This window comes from Argiope bruennichi, chromosome 10, assembly GCF_947563725.1.
Source record: "Argiope bruennichi chromosome 10, qqArgBrue1.1, whole genome shotgun sequence".
NCBI lineage: Eukaryota > Metazoa > Arthropoda > Arachnida > Araneae > Araneidae > Argiope > Argiope bruennichi.
Window position 1 is genome coordinate 54,354,092 of NC_079160.1, and position 23,363 is coordinate 54,377,454.

General features: G+C 28.2%; 1 protein-coding gene across 4 annotated transcripts in view; it reads right to left on the minus strand.

Annotated features, from left to right (window-relative positions):
* Nucleotides 1–840: 840 nt before the first annotated feature.
* Nucleotides 841–23,363, minus strand: part of LOC129988997 (5-aminolevulinate synthase, erythroid-specific, mitochondrial-like) — a 37,495-nt gene continuing 14,972 nt past the window's right edge. For all 4 annotated transcript variants that reach the window (XM_056097300.1, XM_056097297.1, XM_056097299.1 and 1 more), the window contains exons 2-12: nucleotides 22,936–23,014; nucleotides 21,635–21,796; nucleotides 19,599–19,706; nucleotides 16,505–16,712; nucleotides 14,855–15,039; nucleotides 12,416–12,595; nucleotides 8,004–8,168; nucleotides 6,360–6,499; nucleotides 5,588–5,716; nucleotides 3,887–4,111; nucleotides 841–1,053 (exon numbers count right to left, since the gene is read on the minus strand). In XM_056097300.1, coding sequence (XP_055953275.1) covers nucleotides 946–1,053; nucleotides 3,887–4,111; nucleotides 5,588–5,716; nucleotides 6,360–6,499; nucleotides 8,004–8,168; nucleotides 12,416–12,595; nucleotides 14,855–15,039; nucleotides 16,505–16,712; nucleotides 19,599–19,706; nucleotides 21,635–21,796; nucleotides 22,936–23,011 — 1,686 coding nt within the window. In that variant the 5' untranslated portion in view covers nucleotides 23,012–23,014 and the 3' untranslated portion in view covers nucleotides 841–945. The remainder of the gene's footprint in view (nucleotides 1,054–3,886; nucleotides 4,112–5,587; nucleotides 5,717–6,359; nucleotides 6,500–8,003; nucleotides 8,169–12,415; nucleotides 12,596–14,854; nucleotides 15,040–16,504; nucleotides 16,713–19,598; nucleotides 19,707–21,634; nucleotides 21,797–22,935; nucleotides 23,015–23,363) is intronic.

Sequence of the window (23,363 nt, forward strand, 5' to 3'; positions counted from 1 at the left end):
CAGTATGACCTATTCTTCTTTGTTAAGCATCCAGCATTCACTTTTGAAGGGATCACCAAGGCTTATCAAAGTCTTGTATAGATTTATTTTCGTTTTTATGCGAACTAATTTAGATAAGTTGGTCTCTAAAACCAGAGAAACATTTACTGCTATAAATAATTTATCTTTTTATTCCGGTATTTATGCCATTATACTTTAAAATCATTGTGCCCAGATATTTAAACTTTTTTATAATATTGGAAGTATAAGGATCAATTTTCAGGGAAGACAAAATTAACTGTTACTCCTTTTTAATGAACATACTTGTACTGCAATGCTCTAATCTTAGCGAGAGTAATCTTTCCAACCCTCAATATGACCTAGCAGGAAGGCTTAAGTCGTCTAACTTCATGAATGGAAAATCTAGCTCAGAAGGGATAGAAAAGTAAAGAGTGGGGGATAGAAAAGTGAAGTGAAGAAAAAGTGAAGATTTTTAATTTCTCATAACTTCTTACTTTTAAAGACATTTCAAACTATACGAATTATTACATCATCAGAAAGAACAACTTTTATATTTAAAATTCTTCGATAGCTGCTATTACATATAAGTTAAGAAGTGAAAAATGATTTTCAAGCCATTTGTCTGCTTTTTATCTCAAGCACGTGCCACCTCATTTGAAAGTTGTTAGAGGCAGCATTTGCTTTCATCTTTTTCTCATTTTCACAGCTGGAGTCTTTGTAAAATTCCTTTTTTTTTTTTTTTTTCATTTTGAAATAAAAGAAATTTACCTTCATTTTCTGATATGCCTATGGATATTTTTTATTCATATAGAAAGAAATTTCAAATTAATAAATGCTTAATAAGTATAAAAAATAGGCATTTAATTAAAAGCTTTAATACAATATTATTTAAATGTAGAGATTTCAATTCCAGTGTTATTCCAGCGATGGCTCGATATGGTTTGTTCACGAAAATGAGACAGCAGCTTGTGGACATCCTCCACGACCACCGCATGGGAGAATTCTTGATTCGTAATAGTCAAAAAGTAGAGGCTTTTTGCAAAATTCGCATTCCTATTGAATAAAAGATAATAGTTATGTTTTAAATACATGTTTAAAAAACATAGCTAATAATATAATTTTGATATGCAAGATTACTAGATCAAATTTGCAAAATAAGACCAAACTTCTTTAACACATTGGTCATCATGTGGATAGCTGATAACCTGGTTATTTCAATAACGCTGCGAAGATCATAGATGATGGTAAAAAAATACTGATCTTTGATTATTATTCAGTGCTAAAAATCACACTTTCTGTGTATTCAACTATATAAAGTGATTAATAGGTCCCTTTTGCATATTGCTGAGATTTTGGCCTCAGAATATTATTTGAAAGGAACATTATATATGCTCATTTGTTATAAAATTATTCCTTTAGCACCGCACATAAAAAAGTTAAACTTTATTAAAAAAAAGCCCCAAAATAATAAAATACTAATTAAGTTTATATATCTTCAGAGAGCAAGCGTGGAAACCAATAATCATTTTCAACTAATTTAGATAAAATTCCATGGCAATCAATTTGTTAAAAATAAATAAATAAAAACGGAGATTACAGGCTAAGATTGTTTGATGGCACTTTGAAATTCAGTTTAACTTGAACTGAAAATCACAGAACTTTTTCGTTAAAAGAATTTGCAACAAAGTGAAATTTGTATAATGAATAAATAATTAAATTTAATCTACAAATGGAACTATTTTATTTAACAATCTGGATATCACATATCGTCACTGTGAATCCAGGTTCTTTAAAAATGATATATTCATTCGCTGACATTATATATTTTCTTCTTTATTAATTGAATAATGATACTTATGAAATAATAGCATTAAAACTAATATTTTTTCACTTTATGGATTCATTCAATTTTTATGATACGAACTGGATATTTATGACTTAAAATAATCAAGATCTTTAAAACTTTTGGAATATTTCATACTTAAATTTATTTTTTAATCATATATATATATTATGATTACTTTTGATATTAAATCTTTTGTTTTTATAATTATATTATATTTTTATAAATTATGTCTGTATGGCAATTGTCTAGCCAATATACCCAGTATGGCTATATAAGAATATGGTAGATGAGTAGTAAATATTGCTAATTTCAAAACTAATATTATTGATTGACAAAATATAAGTTCTCTAGTTCAGTAACGTTTCCAACTATATCAGATAATACAATGCTTTTTTTTAATTATTTAAAATAAGGGTTCATTATATACCAACGCAGTTATAGACCATGTAACAAAGTATTTCGTCGATATACTATTAAAAATGGCCAGGTCAAAAATTTTAGAAAAATAAGTAAATATATTTAAGTTGTTTGAAAATATCATTTCAGATCAGATAAACCGAGCAAGCACTTTTGAGCAGCAACAACATTTTAACTAAGCTGCCAATGGTGATCAAATCATATAAAATCTGATTCCTAAAGTTAAAATCATAAAAGGAATTTATAATTTTCAGTCGAAAATAGACAGCAGATAACATATTACTTATAATTATGACTATTTAATTTAATCACTTTACTAATTGCATAGAACTGATTAATTTGACTTTTAACTGGTTATTGGCTACTATGCGAAAGGTTGAATAACAAAGAAAACGAAAAATAATAATAATTCATTTCTTTTTCAAATTCAGACGATTTTCTTACTAATTTATTATTTTATTAATATTTTTCCAGAGCAACTTAAAATCGTTTTATTATTTTTTCCTCTCGCAGAAACGAATGATTTTTCATGATTATTATTTTTAAAAAAATATTTCATACACAGATTGTTCTGGACCGTTTGATTTTCACCATTTCGTTTTTATTTCTCTACAGCAGCTGTTCCTATAAATTTTTGAAGACGATCTATTGGCTATTTTTCCTTAGAATATTCGATATAAAAATTATTAAACAAGAAGTCGAGTGAGATGGAAATTTATTTTTACAGTTTAAGTTGGGAGTATGTTCTTGTTTATATTATATATGAATAAAGGTTTCATTTCAAAAAAATTTGAATATTCCATGTAATACAAAATCACCTATGAAGTTACTAGTAGAGGTGATTATTTTTTAGAATTTTTTGCTTTCCGAATTTGGTACCATATCTATTATGTTTTTTCTTTTCTAGAACTTTATGTCCAATTTATTTTATTTAAATATAAAAGGTCTTTATTTTTGATTGATTAGTGGAGCTGCTGAAATATAGTGTTCCAGAACCAGCTATCAATTCTACTTATTCAGATAAATAAATAAAAATGTTGAAATTTAAATAATGATTAAAATGTGTTTTTTTATTTTGTAACTCAAACAGAACAATTGCATTTTTTATATCATGCAACGAAAAATATAAGTTTTTTTACTTTTGATTTATTTAATTAAAAATGGATTTTTTTTTGTTTGTTTTTAGTTTTTTTTGTAATGATAATTTAAAACTAAATAACATTTAGGATGTAAACTACTTATGATCACACAATATTGAATTGTATTCTTCATTAGAATCAAAGCTTACTCGTTGATATTTTCTTCCTGAAGTTGAAGGTAAAAAAAAAAAAAATACTTTTATTCAAAATGTAATAGCAATGAAGTCAAACCATTTCTCCCCACTTTTAAATTTTTTTCTAAGCAAAAAAAGTTTTTAAACATCAAAAGTAAATGGGACAAAGAACAAGAAAATACTAAAATATGAAGTAAGTAGTGAGATAGTAATTTTTCTAACTATTGAGAAGTTTCTATTGCGTTCTACAAATTTGTTTTTTAACTTGATAACTTTTAGCAGTATATTGACAATATAGCTTTTAATGTTAACAGTTTAAGAAAAGTTAAAATTATTTATTTAATGCTTACTTCAGGACAAGCCTTTTCATAAAGTGGCAATCCCATTGAGTGCCAAGTCTCTAAGAGATCAGCAACGAAATTATCCATCTGTATTTTTGTATGAAAAGGAGTTGGAGCAATTCTCAGTTTTTCCTCTCCACGTGGAACGGTTGGATAATTAATTGCCTGTACATATTGTCCGTACTTAGTAAGCAACTTGTCTGATACCTTAGTAGAATAAAGTGGATCGCCAACCTAAAATGTAAAGAAAAAATATGAGTCCTAAATATTTTCTTATGAAAATTGTAAATATTTTTATTCTCTCGTATGAGAATACAAGAGAAAAATGTGAGGAAAAATTCTAAGAGGAAGCGAGCTTGGTAAAGGAAATTTGATATATGATCTTTACCGCAAAAATTCTTTTATAAGTTAATTATATATTTCTACGACAAAAAAAGTACATAATTGCCACAAAATACCCATTAAAAGATATGATCTTTCTCATTTTTATGATAAAGGTTTAATTTTAAAAAAATTAATTATTTTTAATATTTAATCCTAATTACTTGTCTTCGGCGACTAGTTATCCATTATATCCATTATCCACTTCATCCATTATCATAATAATATTGTCTTAGTCATGTCAACCAGCTTTCTTGTAAATTATTTTATCTTAATAAATAAGATTTATTTTAAATTATATTTACACAATAAATATAGAGCATTCTGATTAGTTAGCTGTATCTTCAAAAAGGCGAAATTAATTGTCCGACTCGCTGTATCTGTTGAGGCTGGGAGCTCGGCCAAAGTTTCATTTTTCAATGTCTCTGGAAATTGGAAGGCAGTACGAGACAGATGACCTTTGATGATGCGTCTAAAAGTCATAAGCATTCATAAGAAATAAACGTTTTTGATAAGAAATAAACGTAATTGAGGCTGAGAGACTCTGTCGATAATTTTTTCCATCATAGAGAATGCAGTGGGGGAATATACTTTTTTTTTTTTTTTTTTTTTTTAAGATTTCTTTAAAAAGGAAAGTGGAATGAGAAGATCATCATTGATAATGTGCCTAAAAGTTATGAACTTTGATATGAAAAAATATCTTGAAACTCGATTTCAGTTGTTGATGCTAGGATGCTTTTTTACTTTTGATAATTATTTTAAATTTATAAATATACAATACGAAACCAATGGATTGAATTTCTTTTTATTGTCCCACACATTTGGATATAAATAAGTAACGGTTCTTATACAAAGTGAACTTTTTTATTTTTGGACGAGAAAACTGTCAAATCGGACAAAAAATTAGAATTTTAGACAAGAAAAAAATTAGAATTACTGAGGGATCTTAAATTAAGATGTGATGATTGTGATTCATACAAGTATAGCAATATTTGAGATATCTTCTTCGGAAGTTAATTTTTTTATAAATTTTATTAATATTTAAAAAATTCTAACATAAACTTTAAAAATTATTATTAAAAAACGAGATCATGCAGGATATTTTTTATCTCAAATCGAGGAAATATTTTCTTCGACCGGTATAGAATTTTATCTTGGAAAATAGATTGACTCAGAACTTATGGATGCTTTATTGATTTCTAAATTTAAAAGGTATAACGGGAAAAAAATTCTATTGAAAAAAAAAATTCTAAAATTAATGCAAATGAGCGCTGTAAAAAGAATTTAACTGAAGCGTAGAGTATAAGTAGAACAAATAAAATCACTAACGTGAACTGGAATTATGTGACTCGGACAGTGAACAACTGGAATTCCAGCTTCCTGTAAAGCTTTCCTCAAGTATTTAACATTTTCCTGGTGTTTCGCTCTCAGATGACGTCCTTCATCGCTCTTTAATACCTAAAAATTGAAAAAAAAAATTAAAATACATTCGTGAGAACATTCATATAAATCAGGCAACTGATTTCTCTTTTTTAATTATATAACATGTATTTAAAATTATAATCACACGTTTTTGTTCATTAATCATAAATTCTAGTCTCGAAATTTTAGCACATCAGTCAGAATACAAATGAGCTGAGCATATTTTTCTTTCAATGTTGACTCGGCTGTAAGAAACCAATATTGCTTGTGAATATTATGAAATTTTTATGTATGCTTTTACTTAATCTAATTTTTCATTGTTCTGACATATTTTTCTTATTTGTGCTTTTCTTTGTAGTTAGATCATGATCCAGAGTTCGTGATTTCAGTTTCAAAAATGGAACATTTCCAAGAACTTAACTTTTAGATTTGTACCACTTTAAGATTATTTTCATCGCAAGACTGCATTTCAACGTTTTATGTTTAAAAAAAGTCTTAATAACATTATCTCCATTTTACAGCCTTTAATTCAGAAATTTCAACATAAATAAAATATATTCCAAAATGTAGTAAGAAATTGAATAAATTCAATTCCCTCAATCTTGTAAGCACTTTTTATTAGAATTTTTATATATGTTCAAAAGCATCTTGCAACTAAAGGAAATTTCAGAGAATTTACTTGTAAAGATGCCAGCGCTCCTTTCAAAACTGTAGGTGGCAAAGAAGTCGTAAAAATGAATCCGGCTGCATAACTTCGAATCATATCAACAATCGTCTCGGAAGCAGCAATATAACCTCCAATATTTCCAAAAGCTTTTCCTGTATTTTTAAAAAAAGAAGCGAATTAAAATATCGGCAATAAAGAAAACAATAATTAATAATTAAAATTAAAAATATTTGGTTTGCATATTTCTACGATATGCACAGGTTAATCATTATATTACAAGTAGCTTTAAACTGTAAAAATAAACTAGTTTCTATCAAATAAAACTCTATTTAACGCTATATAGGTTATGAATTAATAATGCAATTCGTGTTTCTGCAAATTACGTTACTACTGAAAGTTTTCCGAAAAATTAAACACCTTTATTTTAATTATAGGGAAGTTACATTAAACAAACATTGATAATAGATTTTTGAAACTAAATTTTTTATCAAAGATATAAATTACCTTTAATTACATTGGAATTAGAATTAAAGATGTTTAAACTAAGTGTAATGATACAACTCGTAAGAACTTTTTTGACTGCACTTTTTATTATTAGAACCATCTTTACCGACAGACTATCATAATATTCAGAATCAGAACCCAGAGACGCCAACAAATTTACTATACTTACTGTATTTTAATTTTCTGTATGCGAATTTATAAGTTGTTATTCAGGGAATATTTTACTTTTTTCTCTTGATTCTCGATTATTTTATTAGATAAATATTTTAATTAAGTCCCAGCATTCAAATTCCTAGTTGAGGTACAGATTTCGTGTCAGATTATTTTAGCCAATGCAGTGGAATTCATTGAAATGGCTCTGATAATAGTGGATATTAAATATAAGGCAGCTTGTATTCTTTTTGGTAAGTATTCAATGTCCATAATGAGATATCGACGAAGTGTAAAGAGTTGACGGAGTTCTTAAACTCAAAGATTCTTATTCCCCGGACAATTTTATTTCTGTTGAAAAGTAGTATAACAAGCACATTAAATATTTTGGTAGTACCTTTAAAATACAAATAATGAAAATCAGTTATATTTAATGACGAAAATACGAATAAATTAATTTAACGAAACCCTAGCTTTCTTAAAAAATGGAGCTTCAGAGTTTTGATTAAGGGGTCCGGCCATCCACTTTTTTCTATTTATATTATGTTGAATGTGTATTTATATGCATTCGTTGGATGTTGGTTATTAAACCAAGTATTTCTATAGAATTTAAAGAAAAAGTTAGTCGACCAATTAGAAATAATACAAGAGTAATTTCGTTAAGTCTAACTCAAATCTTCTGCAAAGAAAATTTTACTGCAATTAATTTTAAAAGACCCAATTTTTTCATTGAAGAAGATAAATTTATGAAGATTTTGTAGTTTAATTCTAGTTTTTTTCTTCCCATAATTAATGTCGTAAGACTCATTTGTTACGCGAAAAAAATTATTTGAACCGATGATGAAAGTTTAATATTAGTTGTCTAACATTTATTTTTAAAAATAGGCGATTTTGTTCAGAGACGAATAGACGATTTTGTTTAGATTCAACAGACAGTTGCATTTTATTTAGGCATCACTGACATTAGTTCAATTGCAAAATAAATAATAATAATTGAATTACCAAGTGTTCCAGATATGATGTCCATTTTGTGTAATACTCCGTCTCTCTCGCCAATGCCAGCCCCATTTTCTCCGTATAAACCAACAGCATGAACCTCATCAACAAAAGTAAGAGCATTATATTTATGAGCTATATCGCAAAGTTCTTCCAAAGGACAGACCGCACCTGAAAGTAATGAGTCAATTAGATGACATCTCTCGGATCCAAAGCAGCTTCGTCAATGCTGCTAGTTACAAAAACGGATGCACGTAAAAATGAAATTAATGCATAACAGCACATAAAATGCACTAAAATAAAAACATAAAAATTGAATAAGGATGAATTTATAATGAAGAGATTATGCGTGATAAGCTTGTTAAAATCTAAGGAAAACACAATGTTTCTTTCAAACATTGTATGCAGAATCTAATTTTCCTTTGCATTTTTTACTTCTTTCTTTTTCGCTGTTCTTTTGAGATTATTCGCTATTTATGAGTTTTCCGATTTTCAATTCAGTTTCATCCAGCTCTTTGAGAACTTTAAAAATTGTAGTTAAAATCTAAACATCTGAACGACTTATTATCCAAGACTTATTCATCGAACGAAGGAAAAAAAATGGCATTATTTTCCCATAAGATCAAATTTTGAAGAAATGGCCCAATCGAGATCCAGCTGTCAATGAAAAGATGTCATTTCCACCTAATAATTAAGATTATTAAATTGTGTGCTCTATAAAAATGTGACAATCAAATGTTTTATAGTTGTATATTATAGATAACTAATATCAGTTAAATTTTTACTATAAATTTTATAAAACCGAAATTAGAAGCAAAGGAATAATTGCAGGGACATTATTTTTCTATGAAAGCGATTATTGCCCGTTAACAATTATTTACCTCTTATTGCTTAAATTGTGTGCATTGATTCTTTATGGTGAAAACTGTACAAATAAGTTTTATTTAATCTTTATGTTTATTTTATTTTATTTTTATTGCATGTCCTATTATTGCATTTACTATTTTGCATTTTTATTGTTTCCACAAAAATTTTATATTTTTATTTTAATCGTTTATACATCTGTCACTTGCTGTTAAAGTATATTAATATGAACATTGTTTTTTACGACTTATGCTTCTGTTATTGGCTATTATTTTTATTGTTTATATTATTTATATTGATATTGTTATTTTTACATAGTAGAGAGCTTAGTTAAAAAACCAGTATGTCTTTTTATTTATGGTTGATTTGCAAATCTCTGTGCAAAAAAAATAGCTTGACAACTATTTTTTGGAATCCGAAACATTATTTTAGAGTAAATACATGAAGTTAGGTATCTAGTAAATAAATTTTTAATACCTCGACGATCCAGAGTTCTAATACTAACGAGTTATAGAAACATAAATAATGAATTCTAAATTAAACTGTTTATTTCTAGAAATCTATGAGATGCATCAAAGTAAGACATTAATCAAATAAATTTATCCTTTATAGAAAAAAATGCCTAGGCAGTGTTTTGTGTTTTCTCGTGGTTATCTATACCATAAAAATTTGTATCACTATTTTTTTTTTTTTTTTCATTTTAAAACTTAGCATTAATTTAAAAAAGAAGTACTGAAAAGCAGCACTTTAAGACAGGAACGAAATTTCCTTTCTAATTTATTTATTTCGATTTCTATGCATACCTGAAACGTTTTTGAATTGTTCCTTTGTTTTTTTATTCAAATAATAATAATAATTACTTATTTTCAATCCATAATGTATTCTGCACCTAATTGTGATTCCTAAAATTATAAGTAACAATTTATTTCAAAACACAAAAATTGAGAAGGTAGAACTAAACATCTTAAGAATTAATATTTTGTGAAAAGAAATGAAAAACTCTTCAAAATAGATTGTGCCATTTGAATAATAAGTGGAAAGAAATTAATGCATCAAACTTTACGTAATATTTTTTGTAAAAAAAAAATATTTTTAGTTGCATGTTTTGAAGGTTAACAGACATAGAAAAAAAAAGGTAAATTCAGCGATTTGAACTAGGCTTCATGTTTAATTAGCCACTTTCAAATGTAAAAAGAATAGATTATCTTGACTCACAATACTAAAGGTTAATATATTGTGCAACATAACTTCAGCAAAAAATTTCTGAATAAAGAGCAAAATTTCTTTTATTAATTTATTTATTACCTTGACCCAAACGTCTATTAGTAATGTCGACATGCCTTCCACCAAAAGAGTTTGACTCAAAGATTGACCATGAGTAAATGTTAATCGGCATTGAACTCGCTGTTATATTGTTACCAAGGTCGTTCAGTTTGACAGCCTTGAAGAAGCGAACAACCATTCGCAAAAAAATTGAATCAGCTCCACTGGTCATGTAGGTCTTTAGAACCGGGATAATAATGTCTTATTTCTATTCGCATGGTGAAAATTTTATTTTCTTTCGAGGAAAGGACTTAATTTTGAAATGCGAATCGTTTCTTTATTTTTCATTTAATAATTTTAAAATTTAAATGTTTATAAAAAATTGTGTATTTAATAATTTTTTTTTTATATTTGCCACTGGAATAAACAGTTTCAGCCAGTTTATTACATGGTTATTCAATAAAAATAACTTTGAAATTTGGCATATGTTGACAGCACCATATTTTTAACATTTTTGATGTCTGCCTGTCTTTCTGTGAACACGATAAGATAAAAATGTTTTGAGGCAGATGGATGGCATTTGTTTCATGGTTTTTACACCAAGTTTGAGACTTTAGACCAATTTTAAACGAAATCCATTCAGGGAAAGTTTGTTTGGCTGTTCGAATAATGTATTATTGTTTTTATTTCTAAAAACAATAATACATTATTGTTTGTATAAATGTGGAAATGTAAATTATTTTGAATACGATTACAAACTAATGTTTGAGGAAAAAATAGGCGGAAATCAGAGAGAAATACTACATGATGGTTAAATCTGAAACAGTACAGTATAATATGTATACTGTAAATTTTAAATCGCCATAAGAATCATTCTTTTTGGACGTTATCGCAGGTATTGCTATACAAAAACAATAAGCAATGGTAAAAAATTACGTTTAAAGTAACTTTATGGATGCTAACTGAGAACAAAGATGGCGACAGAGGCCTTAATTCGAATACGTCTACCATTACCTTGTTAAATAAAGGTAGTCAAGAAATCCCGATTAAGAAAATTATGATATCGTTTATTGGTTAAAATGTCCTTAAGCTAGAACTTAAAAAAAGAAAGGCAGGTTACCTTTTTAGAGGACATTCAGAAGAAATAGGTCAAATTCTCTTTTCAGTTAGAGTAAAATATAAAAAAAAAAAAAAATCCTCTAGAAGCCAGTCCAATTGCAGGGAGCATTTTATTGTCAAAGCTCCTTGTTCCCATTTCCTCAATAATTATTGCTCACGATTAAGGGAAATTAATATATTTTGTTAGTCGAAACGTTCTTGGGACATTTTGGTAGAATCTGAAAAGGAAATCTGATTTTGTAAGTGGCCTTTACTTTAAAGGCTTTTCAGAGGGGAAAGTTACATTTGTGCTTCATCTGGAGAAAACTTCGAAACCTTTATGCTTTAATGTACTAGTAAGATACTTTAACATACTATTAAGATACCTTAACATATTAATATGTAACAAAAAAATGGCTTTCTTTTGAAGGGAACATAATTAAGTAATATTCGTACGGGGAAGTAAGCGAGAAAAATCGATCAAAGAATATTCTTTGTATATTCTAAAAAAGAAACTCTTCTATATAGCAGAGATATTGAGTCAAATTGAGGCTGTATCTACCTATATTCAGGGCCCGACTTAGCCTAATTGGGACCCGGGGCAAAAACTTCTTTGTCACACTCCCCCCTACTTCACTACTTCAGTAATGAAAAACCGTGCATAGAAGTGCATAGAACTTGTCTATGGTATTTTTCGTTAATTAATTCAAAATTCCATTCAAGCTTAAAACTAAAAACACTCTTAGTTTTAACTCGAAGTACCACATTTAACCATTGAATTTAAAATGCATCTGACTAAATGCTAAGGAAAGATTTATATTAGAATGTTTTCTACAACTATCTTAAGCATCTATTTATAAGAGAAACTCCTAAATCTCAGAAACTAAATATTAGTACATTTTTAAATGAAAAATATGCAAATTTCTCAACAGTTATTTTCATATGTAGGAGTACTTAATTTTTTCTTGCATTTATTCCATACAAACAAAACAAACTTCATTATTTAAGAAAGGTAATTATTTTATCAGTCTCATTTTATTACTATTTGGGTTAGTTCGCTCTGATATGGGGCTCCGGGGTAATTGCCCCGTATGCCCCTGCCATAGTCAGGCTGTACCTATATTCAGCCATATCAATTGGTTTCCAGAGATATCTGGAATAGAATAATATTTATATAAAATGTATTCCCTTACCGGACATAGAATGGACAGTTTCAAAGGCCACAATTTTCGGAACACCCCTGCCCACAGACCGAAGTTTTTCTTCCAAATCTTGAGGATCATTATGCTTGAAAATATGTTTGGTGCACCTTGAATTTCTTATCCCTTGTATCATACTTGCATGATTTCCAGAGTCAGAAAAGATGTGGCAATCTAAGGATAACATATAAAAAAAATGATTACTAGAAAACCGTGCTAAAATACTGAAAAAATATACAGCTATTTATGCAGAATATTTTAAAATTCTTAGCACAAAGGCAATTAAGGACTATATATTCGTTATGTTCTGAAGTGGTAAAATACAAGAATGGCAAAGAAAAAATGGAAGGAACCCAATGAATTCAGAGAGCAGAACACAAAATATCAGAAACTGCAACCGCTACCATTATCAATATAGTGATCCATTGATTGACGAAAACATCAAGCATTTCTAGTATGCCAACTGTAATTTCAGTAATTCTAACAATAATACCTTTATCTGTTATAGATGAGCTTCTTCATATGAGCCCATGGTAAAATGTCCAGGCATAAGAAATTGAGTGACCCTGCCTACCACTTGATAGGATTGTTGCAAATAAGAATCTTCAGTGCCTGAGTTATGCCCAGGAGCTGTATGCTGTTAATAGTTATTCAGATGTATTATGTCATTTTTTTTTATTTGCAAGCCAGAATTTTCAAATACCTATCATATGGCAATTCAACTGCATATTTAAATGAACAATTTGCTTATTTTGTTTGAATAATAACAAATCACACGAAAAAATAAAATAAAATTATGCATAAAAAATAATTTTTTTGTGCGCAGAAACAATATATATATATATATATATATATATATATATATATATATATATATATATATATATATATATATATATATATATATATATATATATATATATATATATATATATATATATATATATATATATATATATATATATATATATATATATATATATATATATATATATATATATATATATATATATATATATATATATTAAAATTTGCTCATGTTTTTTCCGTTGCAAAAGAAATCAAAATTCCTCATTCCGCATAAATGTAAATGTCTTTTAATGATTACAACAATATATTAATTTTTTCCTTGATTGTATTTTATTAATAAACAAGAAATATATTTAAAAAATTTAAGTCAATTCCTACTTAGGTCAAATTTTTTATTTTATTTTAGTTACTTTTTATTAAATAATTACAATTAATATAAATATGTATATACATATGAAAGAATTACAATATTAAGTGGCAAAATAGAGATTGGGGACAAACTTGGCGACCATTTGACGATATGGCGACGGATTTAATGGCTTTGGAGACCAAATAGAAATTACTGGACAAATTTAATTTATTAATTAATATTTGAAAAAAAACTATATTAACATCAAGTGTCATCCACTACAAGTTTAAAAAAATGTATTTGAACTTGAGTGGAAGAATAAAAAGTATTTTATTAACGATTGAAAATTTGAACAAGATATATATAGAGAGAGTGTGAGCTAATAGGAGGAATTGAAAAAAAGAAAAAGTATTAGCTCAAATTAAGTTTAATTTTAGCCTCTAGAATCTATGCAAATTTAAACTTGTTTCCACTTTAATTAATTTTGCTTTTCAATTAAGAAGTATATAATTAATTCCTTACATTATTACTGAAGCATATTAATCCTTTACTTGGCTTTAAATAAATACATTTTAAAATATTTCATTATCGCCCTGTATAAATTAAATACGTGAGTTTGTGAGTTTCACAATTAAGAAAAAAAATCACCAATTGAATTGTTATAAATTAAATAAACATTAAATCTAAAATATCTCAAAAAAACGACAGGAAAAATCTATATCAGTTTTTTCCTTAATTTCCAAATTGTGGATATTTAACCACTGTTAGTCACAATATCTGAAAATTATGCAGTACAGTGTGGAATAATAGTTTTCAAGTAATGATTTATCAAATAAAGAAATCCATAAAATTTCAATTGCAACCATACGAAACGAGAATTGAATTTTTCTAAATACAAGTATAATATATTTTACTGTTAGTCAAGATAGCGAACATTTACAAGTATAATATATTTTATTGTTAGTCAAGATAGCGAACATTTACAAGTATAATATATTTTACTGTTAGTCAAGATAGCGAACATTTACAAGTATAATATATTTTATTGTTAGTCAAGATAGCGAACATTTACAAGTATAATATATTTTACTGTTAGTCAAGATAGCGAACATTTTAAGGATTGGCAAGTATGTTCCGTTAGTGATAAGATCTTCTATAATCTTCAGTCTAACCAATGATCACAGTTAATGGAAGGTTAATTGAATTTTAAAACATTTTTATGAAAGAAAAGAGTGGAAAATTATATATTTATATTCAAAATCTTTATTTCTTACTTGGCAAATGCTTCCCTAATGTATACAGAGTTGAATCATTAGCCACGTAACAAGAAGTGAAAACCAAGGCTGCTTTTTTCTGGTGAAATGCAGCCAGCTCTTTTTCCAGTTCTTCATGCATGGTTGAATTGCCGGAGATGTTCCTAGTTCCTCCAGCACCGGCACCAAATTCTTGAACTGCATCACTGAAATTACTTACGTTAGATTACTAAATAAGAAGAACTTTGGAGTAAACAGGATGATAACCAGCATCATGTAAAACCAATATCCGCGAGAATTACAAATTATAAATTGGCATGGTGGTTTGCATTCAGTTTCCTCTAACAAAAATATTTTTTCTACAATAAAAACCACTTTAATAGAAAATTAATCAGCAGAATGATCCAAAACAAATGTTCTTCAATCTATCAGGGATTTAGACAAATCAATCATTTTTACATAGGAACAGGTGTCCGCCAGCACACCGCATGACCTGTATAACATGCTATAACGGACGGTGAAATAGAGAAAGGGACGGGGCATTATTATGTTTCGGCATATGCTAGCCTGAAGTCTGGGGGAAAGAACCCTTTCAAAAGCATCGCATTGATTTCAATATTTCGGTCACAGATATGGAACTATTATAGCAAGTAATTTCACACCATGCCATCTCGGATATTGATGTTACAGTGCCTTTGTGTACCTTATTGCCATATTGCTCATGAGTTTTCAAAATTGCTATGAGCTACTTATAAGTTACTTGTATATATAATTTTGTCCCAGGGAAAAAAAACCAAATGATAAATTAATCTGTTCTACGGTCTATTGTTTCTTTATATAGCGAAATTTCTAGCGATCGTATGTGGTATTTCAGCCCATGACTTAATGTTGCGTAATGTTATATCTCTGATATACTTTCACATTTTTGAACAATTGTTTTGAAAATCCTGTATAAAAATAACTACAACGTTCGCCATACAATCGAAAACTGATTATCAAATTCAGAAATTAATATGTGATATTTAATAAGAGGCTAAAGAAATTAAAGTGACTACCACAACGGTTTAATTCATTTGAATTGATAATTAAGGTTTAGAGCAAGGTTTGAATATGCTATGCCAAACACAATTATATCCATTGGTGGATGACGTGGCATCATCGAGTAGATGATACCTACTTCTTGCGCTTGTTTCTGAAATTCAAATAGTGCATGCCGGATATGCCCAGCGTTAGGAACAAAAAGTTTAATAAAATGCTTGGCAACGGTCAGGATGACTTTAGGCTTTAATTTGCAAACTATTCATGTATTTTTTCGAATATATATTTGGTTTTAATGTCTTTGAATCTTTGCGTATCTTTCTCGTCACCGTGTTTAAAACAATAGAAAGCTCATAATAAAATTGTCGAAAAATATTAAAAGCATACGTTTTATCTTTAACTCGTATATTTTTCGATATTTCAAGTTATATTTAAAGAAATCTTTATTCGAGAAACTGAAATGCGTATAGATAAAATGAAATTTCTTTTAAATATTTTAAGAGATTTTAGAAATTTTTGGCAGATATTCAGAAATTCAAATATTCTAATTTCATAAACAAACTAGAATTCAAGTAACCGAGTGTCTTGGAACGACAATAATTTTTTCTCATTCATTTGAATCGAGTAACTTACATGACAGCTCGTCGAACAGTCGGGTGGCTGCTCATGCCCAAGTAGTCATTCGAGCACCAAATGATCACTTTCTTTTTCCGGTTGGTGAACTCATTTGCCATAGGAAAGTTATCAGCCATCCGATTGACTTTCTTAAATATTCGGTAAGAATGGTCCCTTTTCTTCTTGGCTATTTCTTCACGGAAGAAATCCTCATACTTGAATTCATCTTGAAATAAAATAAAACCATCAATAATTAATTCCAAATCATCCATAAATATTAACAGATATCTTAAAATATTTTACAGCAAATAATAATAATAATAATAATACAATTAAAGTGTTAGAACTATTCAATTAATACGATGTCAATTCACTTAGAGCAGTAAATATTTATTATCGCTCAAAAATTCTTCGTATAATTGTTTTGATCTTTATTCTGTATTTGTTCTTCTAAGCTTCTAAGGGTTTTTAAAAACTAACTTTGAAGTATTTCTATGTTTTGTTCCAATAGCCATTCTTTTAAAGCTTTCTTAGACTCATTAAACATTAAGAAATCGTAAGGTGAAAGGTTGTATCTGTAGGGAGACGATTGAAGACTACTACTTAAACTTGCTATATGTGGTCGAGCACTGTCATAGAGGCGAACTGGTAAAGAGTTTATTGTTTCATTTCAGCTTAATTATTCTCTCTGCTTGACCATCTCAATGAAGGCATTCCCTCATAACGTTCACATTGCAGCTCGTTGTTCTAAGCTCGTCGAATGAGAAATGGTTAATTTTGTAGGTAAGCGTGATTGATTGTTCATCCTTTGTTAGTATTGGTTCAAAAGACATATCATTTGAGTATCTTATTTATGACAATCTTTTTCTCAAGGAATTTAACCTCCTTATAAAATTTGTGACCATCCTTTTATGTGTCGATGTCTTGTAGTCGCCTTCAACTCATTATTTATTGAATGACCCTTATAAAACTTCAATAAAACATCACCTGCAGAAAAAATATAAAAAAAAGATCGTGATGTTATGATTTCATTGACTGCTAATCAGGATTTACGTATGTTATTTCAGTAACTCTGTATATCAAAGATTGTCATTTTTTCTAATATCCGTACTAAAACATTTCACGTAGTGTGAAATGAACAACTGAAGCTGATCGGCTTTATGTTTTTTCTTAATTTGAAAAATTCAGACAGAAAATTAAAAAATTATTATTCTAATGGTGAGTCAAGTTAAATTAAAATCATTTTGCATATATATTAGTAGAATTTGACGCAGAAGGAAAAAAAGAGGTGGGGGGGGGGAGAAAAGGAGACTTCTCTTGGTCAATTCCTGACATCCGCTTTCATGAGGTATTCAAGTGACCCCCCCCCCCCCCGCCCTTATTTAACGAACTATTTCTTATTTAGAGAAAACTTTTCGTTTATATAAAAAAATATCGCAGGATTCTTGAAGTAAATCTTATTAAAAATTTTTAAAATTAGGAATGTATAAAATAAATTAACTTTTTATATTTCTATGTTTTTAATGCATTTCCAATCCAATATGCGTAAAATATTAATATACTTCACTACATGCACTTTCTATTATTCTTTCTGTTACTAAGATTTTTTTCTGTTATTTCTCTTATTATGATTTCTTCTGTATATTCTTTCTATTATGATTTCTATTATGCACTGTTTTATGATCTAATATTTTTCATTTTGAAGCTAATCAATTTAGAATTATCTGTTGCCAAATTAAAGTTTTATATGCGAATAGTATCATTATGAAACTAATAAAAGGGACAAACATGCGATTTCCTCCTTAATGCAGTTTTTTTTGTTTTTTTTTTGTTAATTTAAATTGTTCCTAATCTAGATGAACAAAATGTGAATGTTAATTATAAACGAAAATTTGAATATTTATATTGAATATTGCACTTTTCATCAATTCATTCAAAGTATTTTATATTATAAGGATATACGCAAAAAAAAAAGCATTTTGAATTATTACATTGAGAATAGAAATTAAAATATTATTTCGAAAATATCAGTAAAAATCTCCTTCACCATGTCTATATTTAAACTATTCCGTTATGTTTAATTATTTTCTCTTGGGACTGATAAATATAGAAAGTTACGATAAGAGAGTATTAGTAGACGAATTAAAATCTAAAACTGAGACGGCTTGAAAGCATAAATTAAATTCCGTGTCCAAAATGCTAACTTAAATACAAAGTTGATAAGGAAAACTGAGATTCATATAATATTCCAAATGCATGAAAATGCGACACAAATGTTTAACTTTTTGCTTTAATTTATAATATATATTTAAAAATAGTTGCAATTTAAATGAAGTGGAATGACTTCTGTGATGATATATTTTAATAGGTTATTTAAATTGCATTTTGCATTTTACTAAATATTGTTTAATGAAAATGATGCATATTTGCAATAGAAGTGAAAAATTCTTGTAATTCAAGAATTTTGAATTGCAAAAGGAAAGTTAAGAGTTAAGAAGTGGTAAATTTTATCTTTTTTTAACATTTTAAAGCTGTTTCAGCATTTCCTGGAATATTTAAAAAATATTTTCTTTTAAATATTAATAGCAATTTACAAAATAACGCAACAGTTTCACCTTAGAAGTAAGATAACAAAGAAATACCTGAAAAGCGGTCTCTCATTAAAAAGTTTTATTTACCAGAAAACAAAGAATAAAAGTAACAAAGAAAAAGAAAGACATTACAAGAATGAAGAAATTTAGAGGAAGTCGAATGCTGCCATCAAAAGAATAAAATAATTAAACAATAATAAATTTCAAAAAAAGTTTATGTATAAAAAAAGTTTATTTTGCTCCACACCATGAGACCTATCAAAACATTTTGCCGACTGACCACTTTAATCTCGTAATTTTTTTAAAAATACTAATCTTATATTTTCAATTAAAAAAATATTTAAAGCGCTAACTAATCATAATTATCTCAATAATTTACACATTTCCTCAAGTAACATATTGCAGAAGTCATTACAGATTATAAAATTTTCTGAAGAGAAAAACAATTATGTAAATTAAGATGTGCATTAAATTTTAAAATTCTAATTATTAAAAAAATTGTATGAATTTTAATGGCTTACTCGTATGCTCTTCTTTCATAGGGCAAGCAGTGGCATCGACTTCCACCTTTCCTTGAGACTTACTAAATGGACATTTGCTCTTCGGCTGATTCTCCAACTGGATGTTTTCTGTTGAATGAAGAAATTAAATTGTATTACTTATTTTACTGAAATTTTATAACTAAGTTTCGTATATTTACTATGAATTCTGTATAGGCTGTTCCAGAATCTGAATCCATCTGAATTTTTTGGAGTGGGGGCTTTACTTTTTACTGTTCAATAGAGTTCCTAGAAATTGTTCAGTTTGAAATAAATTCATTTTTATGTCTACGATATTTCCTTCTCACGTGTCATCATATTCAGTCATTTCTCTTTTTATAAAGATTCATTTCCAGTTATTCTCGAGGAGATTGGAAATAAAATTATTCTAAACAGTTTCAAATTGGAAATATAAAATAGTTATGAAAGTTTATATACAATATTCCATCCCATTTTCAATGAAAAAAAGTATTTCGGGATAGTTAGGGAAGGACGATGAATCAATTCTAAAGCAATAAATGATAATTTTTAATCGTTTCAAATATGTTATCTTCGAATCAGTTCGTTACTGTGACCTTAATCTAAACAAACGGGCTCCCAACTACTCCATAGTAATTCGGGAAATACCAGGATAATTATGAATGTTGCTGTAATTAATAAATTAACTTGAGGGTGGGGTAATCGAGTTTAACGAGCCTAAGAATAATATCATTTATCATTCATTCGTATAAATTATAATCTTGTTTTCCATATATCATGATCATGTTAAACCAAAGAAAATGCCAAAATCTGCAAAATTCTTTCCCGAATACACTACTGGCCCTACATATAGTAATTGGGAACATATCGAAATAATTATGAACGTTGCTGTAACTCAGGATAGCTAATTAATAAATTAATTTGAATAAAAAAGTATTTTTAATGAGCCCTCCAGAATATTAACATTCATTCATATAAATTATAAGTTTATTTTCTATTATACCACGATCATGTGAAACTGAAAAAAATTGCCAAAGTATGCAAAATTCATTCCCAAATACACTATTAACCCTATAAATCTAAAATTTAAAGCTGTGTTTATTTTTTTTTTTAATTTTTTGCATTGCGTTTTATTTTTAATTGTAACTTACACTAAGAATGATCTCATGTTTCGAATAAAACAGTGTTGATTTCTTCAATATAACTTTGACTTTCGGAATGCTTATTACAACTTATCTTACGTAAATGTTATCACCAAGATAAAGAAATATAATTTTTAAAAGAAAAACCAGAGCATTACTGAATATTTTTATCGCTATCGAAAAGCTATTTCCCTTTGACGTAATACTGCTTCTGACGTAATATCGATTGAACAATATAATCCAGGATTAATGCTAACGCTTAAAGTTCAGGCCAGGTGAAATAACAACACCCTGCGACAGAGCAAATTTACAACACCAGTTATATAACGCAATGCGTGAAGATACTGGAGAGGAAACGAATTATGATATCGGTCTCACAAAACTCTATTTTCAGCATTTTATGATTTAGTTGCTATAATACTTAAACGCGACCAGATTTCTCTGAATTTTGTTACGGAAAACTCTGGTAACTGAGAGAGAAATTCTTGATGCTGGATAAAAATAAATACAGGATGATTTGAAAAAAATCCTAAAATGTATAAATAAATAAAATAAATGTTAATAAAAAAATTGGAATAATGTAGCTATTTAAAATAAATTGGACCCAACAGTTACCAACAGATTTATTTGAGCATGGTGTTCTATATCTAATGTCACTATGAGATAAATGTCTAACCCTTTTGGGATATTACTTTTGAGTTTCGTGAAATAATTACAGCGAAATATCTTCTGTCTCGTTATTTATTGACTATATTTGAACTCTATATTTACCATTGATAATTTTCTGCTTTTCAAATTACAAACTTAAACTTTCAAGGATTATTTCATTAGATGACAGACATATAAATAAATTATTCAAGGATTGCTAAATTGCAGCATTCTAGAATATCTACTTACCAACATCAGGTGACTGGATGATAGTTGCATAGTGCCTCATGAATGGACACTGATTTGCATAGATTTTGATCATAGACGAGGCATAGTTTTTCAGGAAGTTAGTGCTGAATTCGGAAATGAAGGGGCACTTACGAGCCGATACATTCGACATTTTCCTGGCACCTGTTAACAAATATATAAGTTATGAATTTTTTATTTTTTATTTTCTCATATACGAAATATAAAGCAAGTATTGTAATTGTCAAAAAATTCGAACTAGAGATTTTCACTAGTTTCCACGTTTCAGATTTCCAAGAATACGTAAGATAACATTTTTGGAATCATGTCTGCCTGTTCACTCAATGAACACGATAATTGAAAACCGCTTGGGTCTAGATATATGAAATTTGGTAAATGGGTTTTGTAGATTTTTGGATTTGTAGACAAATTTGAAATGGATTTGGAATAAATTTATAGACAAATTTGTAGATTTCTGTCAAAATTTGAATGAAATCCATTTTGAAATAGTCTGTCTGTCTGTCCGTTTGCTCCAAATTTAAGTTAACACGATAACTACAAAAAAGAGAAAAGCTAAATGGATACCATTTGGTAAACGGATTTAATATCTAAAATTAGATATATTTAGAAATGAATCCATCAAGAGGTTGGCAATCTGCCAATTTGTTCTTTAGCAAGGATGTAAAAGCGATTACTGAAAAAAAAGGATCAACTTAAATCTTTGAAATTTAGCATGTGATTTTGTAACTATAATTGTAACTCTGTGGTTTTAATCTATCAGAAAATCGGCATCCAAAATGCACATTAATAGCACCTACGTCAGCGATTAATCACCAAAAATATCGAACAAAAATCGCATTTTAATTTACGTAATTATTGTTTGTCTATGGCCTACGGTTAATAATAAACAAATACGAGAAAGTTTCAGAGAAATCATCTCGATGGTTTTAAATTTAAATTAAAGTAGAGCTTTATGCCAGTCACTAAATTTGGCTACAAAGTCTGAACCGCAATAATTTGAATAATGTATAAGTATCAAGATATTAAATTAATGAATGCAATAAATTCTCTTTTTTTCTTTTTGGCTAGTTTTCCTTGTTTATTAGTAAAAAAAAGATGAAAGTATTTTTTTAAAAATTTAATATTTAATTTTAGTTTATACTACGGAACATCTTAGAGAATAACTTTTTTGTATACAAGAAATATAAGTTATCGAATTGTTGCTGCATGATAACATTGATATAAGAAAGCCCTATTCTGAACTGTTCCCTAAGTATCAAAAAAAGTAGACAAAAATTACTCACCAGATTGCATTACAGAATTCAGAAAGTGTTGAGCCATTGGTCCAAACTGATTCGCTAAGAAATTTCTCGTATGCATAACCTGAAAACAACAACAGAAATAAATCAGCAAAGTGAAAATATGTTATTTTATATTAAATTACCCTTATAAATTTTTCTAATTCATTTGAATTCTCTAAAAAACAGCGCATTAGAAAGAAAGCAGCATCTTTATCCGGAGTGAACTCACACTGACATGAGGAAAAAAGGAACATCAGCCAGGTGGTATCGAAAGAGTACGTTCTGACACGTGGTAAGAGGAAGCGGATGGGGGTGATTTACTTTCACTCCCAGTATTGTTGCATTGTTGACATGAATGTATGTGTGAAAAGGCATCAAAGCACTTCCCCTACAGTGATAAAAGTTCGTTCCCTCAGAAGCAAAAGATCGAA